The sequence below is a fragment of the Lactuca serriola genome, chromosome 8, assembly GCF_051521515.1.
Source record: "Lactuca serriola cultivar US96UC23 chromosome 8, Lser_US96UC23_V15, whole genome shotgun sequence".
NCBI classification, from domain to species: Eukaryota; Viridiplantae; Streptophyta; class Magnoliopsida; order Asterales; family Asteraceae; genus Lactuca; species Lactuca serriola.
In genome coordinates this window covers 195,640,260-195,647,566 of record NC_136415.1, presented here as the reverse complement: position 1 = coordinate 195,647,566, position 7,307 = coordinate 195,640,260, and the positions used below count along the sequence as shown (strand labels likewise).

General features: G+C 32.7%; 1 protein-coding gene across 1 annotated transcript; it reads right to left on the bottom strand.

Annotated features, from left to right (window-relative positions):
- Nucleotides 1–784: 784 nt before the first annotated feature.
- LOC145067734 (uncharacterized) lies at nucleotides 785–1,870 on the bottom strand. Its single transcript, XM_079014802.1, has one exon. The coding sequence runs from the start codon at nucleotides 1,868–1,870 to the stop codon at nucleotides 785–787; it is 1,086 nt and encodes a 361-aa protein (XP_078870928.1).
- Between the last annotated feature and the right edge of the window lie 5,437 nt (nucleotides 1,871–7,307).

Genomic DNA, 7,307 nt, shown 5'->3' with positions numbered 1-7,307 from the left:
TTACAATACTTGCCCTTTCAAGTCATTACATAGATTCGAAATATCGGGTTGTCACACTATTGTTGTTGATTATAATTTGTTTTACAAGTCAACTAATGACAAAAGTTATATTATTACTAGCTAAAAATCAAATTTGTTGCCAAAGGTTTTGGAAATATATAGGCATCAATTTTTACAAAATTATAACACCCACAACTTAGAGAAAAAAAAATTACCAGTAAAGTGAAATTATATATAGAATAAACTTTATTCTTAAATAAAATAAAATAAAAACAAATAATCTAAAATTTTAAAGTTATTTAATTCAAAATAACTAAATTTGATTTAATTAATTAATTAGGTGATAGGTTGGTCAAAAGCTTTAAGATTGAGAGTTATGGAACGACACACTTAAATAAATTCGTTAAACTAGAATTTTGACATAACTTGTAAGAATTTTAACCATTTAGATATGAACCATCTTATATGAGACTATAAATGTTAACTAGAAAGTAATATTGGGTTTTTTTTTCTGGAAACGGCAAATATATTAAAATTAAACCCACATCAAGATGATGCGTATAGGAAAATACAAAAAAGAAACAAAGAAATTACAAAAAAAAGAAATGGACAAAGGTTCCAAATTCTCCAATCAATATTTTTGTATGGCCCCCTGTGTTTGCACCAAATGAAAGATAACGATTTTACCCTTTCTACTATGTTCACCGGATCAATAGGAATATTATTGAATACCCCATTGTTCCTCTCGATCCATATGCACCACAAAACTCCACATAGAATTACGTTAAGCAGGTTTCTCCTTTTTTTTGCATTTGCTCCATCTCGATAGAAATAGTAGCATGTACCTTACCGAATTAAAGTTATCACACCTGATTTCACACCAGTTAAGGATTTCATTCATTACAGTCCTCGCCGATTGACATGTGATCAACATATGATCACTAGTCTCCTCCTCTTGCTTACATGCACCACATACAGTAGAAGGGATAGTAATTCCCCTAGATTGAAGTTCAATTGCTGAAGGGATTCTGCCTTGTTTCGCTCTCCATGTGAAACAGAGAATCTTGAATGGGATCATTTTGTTCCAGTTAAAGGGACCATCACACACGATATGGCCCGCAAGTTCAAGCCGTTCTCTGAACAATTTCACAGAGAATGTGTTATCAATCACAAATTCAGATACCCAACATCTCCTATCCGAGTTCCATGATACAATCTCCTTAGGATCGATGTTGACTTTCGCCATCATAGACCTGATTTTTGTTATGTTATTCCACACTCCTTTACTAGTACTACTGGCAAAACAAGACCAATTTCTTCCTTCTAAATTGTGGACACAACAAATGACTTTAGCCCACAATTCACTACTATCTGATTGCAGTCGCCACAACCATTTTGCTAATAAGGAGATGTTCAGTGATTGTATCGAGCCTAACCCGATACCACCCACTTTTTGAGGAGCGGTAATCTTCTCCCAACCAATCCAACATATGCTTTTTTTGTTGTATTCCTTACTCCAGATAAATTTTCTCCTTATTTTTTCAAGAGTATCAATTACACCCATCGGGACCTTAAAGATAGACATAAAAAAAGTTGGCAAATTACCGAGGACCGCCTTTGCCAGGGTTACTCTCCCATCAAAGCTAAGCGATTTCGCTTTCCACGAAGAAAGTTTGGAATTGAACTTTTCAATTATCGGCCTCCATGATTTTTTCAAATTCATATTTTCTCCCACCGGGATACCAAGATAAGTGAACGGGAAAGAAGATGGTTCACATCCAAGAGGGGCTGACCAGTTCGAAACTTCAAGAGATGGAGCTCCGACCCCAAACACCTTTGATTTATTAAAGTTCACCTTCAGCCCGGACATAATATGGAAGCACCTCAATATTCGAGCCAAATTAGAGATATTACGCCTCGACCATTCACCAATGAACAGTGCGTCATCTGCATAAAATAGATGGGACAAACAAATGTTAGAATTTGGGAATTTATCCCTTCATAAACTCCTTTTTCAACTGCCGTCTTCATTGCCATATTTAACCCTTCCATTGCAATAATAAAGAGGAAGGGAGAGAGCGGGTCTCCTTGTCTAACCCCTTTTGTCATATAGAATTCAGTTGTTGGGCTCCCATTGATTATTACTGAAGCTTTCCCTGATTCCAAACATCCCTTAATCCAATTTCTCCATTTAGTTCCAAATTTCATTTGTTCCATAATTGAGTCTAGGTATGCCCAATTAACAGAATCAAAGGCTTTATTAAAATATGCCTTAAACAAGAGCATCCTCCTACATTTTGCTTTTGCCCAAGAACATAATTCATTTACAATCAACGGGCCCTCAAGTATGTTCCTCCCCTCAACATAAGCCGATTGTTCTTCCCCTACAACACTACCGATGACTCGTTTAAGTCTGCAGGCTAATAGTTTTGCAATAATTTTATACAAAGATCCAATCAGACTAATAGGTCTAAATTCATTGAAGTAGATTGGATCTTTTGTTTTTGCGGCAAGAGAGATAAACGATGAATTGCAACCTTCCGAGATTTTACCACCTGCTTCAAAATGTTTTACAAACCCCAATATATCATCTTTTAGCAGCTCCCAATATTTTTTGAAAAACTTGAACGTGAAACCATCTGGCCCAGGCGATTTGTCCCCACCACACGACCAAATTGCATTCCTTATTTCATCAGTGGTAAACTCTCCATCAAGAAATTTCACATCACATTCGGAGAGTTTAGGAAATCCAGGATTGAGAAATAGTGGTCTATTAGTCCAAACTTCATGAAATTTCTTTTCAAAAAACTTGGCAGTCTCATTCTTAATTTCCATCGGGTCAGTAGTCCACTTACCATTCGCCATAATCCCGTGAATATGGTTTTTTTGTTTCTATTGTTAACATACCTATGAAAAAAACTCGAATTTTCATCGCCTTCCACTTCCCATTTTAACCTAGCCCTTTGCTTTAGGTCCAACGCGATGATTTTGGCATCTTCTGCAATCTTAATACCCCTAATTAATCTTTCTTCTATTTCTGTTGCTGATAAGGTTCTAGATTCCGCCGCCATTTCAATTTCCACCATTCTTTTTTTCAAATCATCAATCTTCTTATTTTTCTCCCTTACTGTTTTTGATTTCCATCTCTTGATAGCAATCTTTAGTTGCTTTAATTTATTTAGAAACATCATATCAGGGTTACCATAACCACCAAATTCCGAGCATGCATTCCTAATGTTCTCATCAAACCCGTCTTCCATCATCCATGAATTAAATAGTTTGAAAGGGGGAGGGCCGAAGTTATCACCACGAGCTCTCAGGATAATTGGTGAGTGATCAGAGAGATCTCTCTCCAGTGCAAAGCAAGAGGCAAATGGAAATATTGATAAAAAAGTATTGCACACCAAGAATCGATCTAACTTACTAAGTTTAGCACCCCGAGTTTGAAAATAAGTGAATCTTTGGCCAACCATCTTCAGATCATTGAGTTCGCTCAAACGGATGAAGTGATTGAAGTCATTAGCACTGCGTGTACAAAAAATCGAGTTTATTCTCTCCTCCGGCCTTCGCACCACATTAAAATCACCCATAAAGATCCAAGTGGCTAATTTAGAGCTTTTCAATGTTAACAATTCAGCCCAGACATTTGATTTATCTATCTCTGATTTTGGTCCATAAACATTTACAAAACCTGTTAACCCATTAATTCCAACAAAATTCCCCAAAACTGCGATAAAGTATCTGGATTTGATGGTCTCAATCACCGAAAACCGTTTGCGATCCCATATAGAGACAAGACCTCCAGATCGTCCAGTGGTAAATACTTGCTCAAATCCATATTCATAGTCCCCCCAACAGTCAACGACATTTAGAGTTGGGGAAGACTCGCCTACTTTTGATTCCTGAATCCCAATCATACATAGTTTATGTTCGTTTATAAATAGAAAACTAGAATCTAGAGATGTGAATCATATCAACTACGGAAATTTATGTATGACTTTCACTTAACTTTGTAAATTATGTTTTTACCTAAAATTGCAATATATTAACATTACAAGGTTTCATATTAAACTTGTTAAGTTGGAAATGCTAATTAGATGACATTTTATATCAGTGTAAAATAAGAAGTTGACGGACTAGTTTTTCCAATTCAAAAAGTTTAGATCTTAAAGTTCTAAATCAAAATCTTCCCTTCATTTTGAATGCTTTTATAGAGTGATTATAGAGATCTCAACTGGAAGAATATGAATTAATTTGGAGGAACAATAGTCAAGCAACTCAAGTATCAATATCAAATTCATGTTTTAAAGTTTATAAGGTTGTTAATTTATCCAATTATTTGTCATTTTAGCTTGTAGAGGGTGTTTGACTTTCCTTTTTAAATGATTTTCGAGACTTTTGGCTTTTTCAAAAAGTCAAAAGTTTAAAAAGTTGTTTGGTAATTTCAAAAGATCTTTTAAATTAGTTTTTTGAGAAGAATAAAAATTAGGGGGTTAAGAAGTCACGTAACTTTTAGCAACTTTTAACTTTTTTCCTTTTGCCCTCTTAAAAGTTTATACAAACACATTTTAAAAACTTTTTTTGGAAAAATACATGAATCAAAAAGTCTTTTTCTAAAAATGACTTTTTAATTTAAAAAGTTATCCCAAACACCCCCTTAGAATTTGAGGATTGACATAAAAAACAAATTTTATGATGAAGCTCAAGATTAGTTTAAGCTTAGTGTAGAATTATAAGTTTATAACGTTAAATAAACTATTTAAGTACATCTAGTCATCTATATGATCAAAAACATAGTTTATGAAGCTTTAATAGTGGTTTACGAAAGATCTTTATGCCAAAATGTCATTATAAAATGATAGTATTTGCTAATGACTGATGACATGTAGGGTTCCACCTTATTGAAAGTTACTACTAATTGATTATTTATTAAAGTAATTTGACTACTAATAAATATAATAAACACTTGTATTTAATTGGAAAAATTATTATTTTATAAAAATAATATTTTAACAATTAATTGAGAATTAATGTTTCTAGGAAATAATAATAAAAAAGAACAAAAACTAGTTATATTCATATGACATGAATATATGATTCATGTGCAATTAAATGGTCACTTTGAGAACCATCTAGTTGGTCTTGTAACTAACTAGTTAGGAAGTAAGAAAATAATAACAATCTAGTTTTGACTTTCTAGTCAAAACCAAGAGTACACACAAGCCTCACTTGTGTGTTGCTTGTTAGCTTTCATCTTACTCCATACTTGTTATAAAGAGCACCATGTTTTCCTGTAATATAAGGCTTGATTTTGTACACATTGGTATGTATAAAAGGAGGGCATTACTAATAAGAAAATTTTGATCTTTTTCTCTCTTTTCTCTCTTCAACTACTAAAAATTTTGTGGTTATTGAGCCATCCTTCCCTCTCTTCTTTCTTGCAATTGGTGCTAGATTTGAAGGTTCATAAGTTGCTTTTCCTTAAGGCTTATTTAGTATAAGTCTTAATGAATTAAGAACAACTTAATACAAGTGAAGACTAGCTTCTTGAAGTAGTTTAGTCTTGTTTGGTGGATACTTCTAGAGAAGCTCTCTTTTGAGTCTTTTGTCATCTTCATCAACTTCCAACCTCCCAAGAGGAATCAAAGTCTTCAAAGGTTGTATAACGTTTTGCTTCTATGGTTGTTGTTAATCTTTCCATTATTTGCGAAATGATCATTAGTGGTTTAAAAAGAGTTTAATTTTATTTTATTTTTAAAGCTTTTATCGCCGTTTTTAGCGTTTCTGGAAAAATGATTTTGAATAAAACACAACAGCTTAAAACCCTAACTTCATGAATTCATCCATGGCCTAATGGAGTTTGATTTGTAAGTGAGGGTTAGTCTTAGTATTATGTTTTGGATGATATTTTAATAGCTTTGAATCAAAATTATAATGTTGAATCATTCAATTAAGTTAAAAGTGAGGTTTTGGTGTTTAATAAAGTTATGAGCTTGATTTTGACAAGACACACATGCATACATTCTAATTAATAATTGATCATGTTAATAAGGTTGTAGTATATGATTATGAGTTAGCTTGTATCATCTTCAATGAAAATTATGGGTGAAAATCCACTTTATTGGCCATCTTTGAGTTTCAAAGCCTTAATTGAATTGTATGAGATGATCTCCTTCATCTATGATTTGGTCAGGTTAATAGTGATATAGGTATGTTACATGATTAAATATAATTTTCAGTCAATCTTTAAACATTAAAATTCATTAAAACTGATGTTTGGAGTGTTCAAATCGGATATAGAAAAGTAGGATGTTGTTTTTTTTACTTTTATGCACTAATAATGAAACCATGTTGTCCCCCTCCCTTCCAAGATAGTGTACTAATATTTGAAAACTCATTAAAGTTCCTAAATTGACCTTCCTTCCAAGATAGTGTACTAATATTTGAAAACTCATTAAAGTTCCTAAATTGACCTTGTGTATTGGGGGATCATTTTGATAATTAGTCATGCAAGGTCATGTTATAAAGATTTACAAGTTTATTAATTAGTGTAAACTATACAGCTTTTTATGATTATATAGGTGTTCCATTTTCCTTCTATACCTTATATGAATTCATAGCAAATATCATATGCAATTGAGGTGAGTTCGTTACCTAAAACACATGCATGTATTAAATTGTTGTACTTTGAATTGTGTTGATTTAATTCATATATGCCTAAACTTAGTTAAATAATATATGTAATACATGTTGGATTAAAAAAATGATTTTTACAAAGAGTTTTGGAATTTTGGACAAACGTTCTTATTTTGAATTGATTTTTTATCATGATAATGTGCATTTTATGATGGATTAGAGACACACCGAGATTTGGGATACCCCTTAGATATGAGGACCTTGTTGAGTTAAGAGTAGAGGACTTGTCATTTAGGATAGTTTCATGCATTGCATTCTTTACATTATCATCTTATATTGTTACAATATAAGACTTTTGATATGCTAATAGTGTATGGTGTTCTTACTATGATTTTTCCCCCAACTAGATATAAAGTTCATCTTCTTTTGATGTGCTTTAAAATATTTCAAGGGTTTAGCTTTGGGCTTGAATAGCTGATTTTATCCAACCTAATATGAAGATTGACCCCAGTAATGCTCATTAGGCTTCCCAATTGCATGTCTTGCCATTTTAAATCTTTTAAATGTTAAGATTACACTATTTGGGGCCAATATCTAAAAATTGCCTATATGAGTGGTGTTTCAATTGGTATGAGAGTTTTGGCTTACGGAAATAAACACACATATAAATA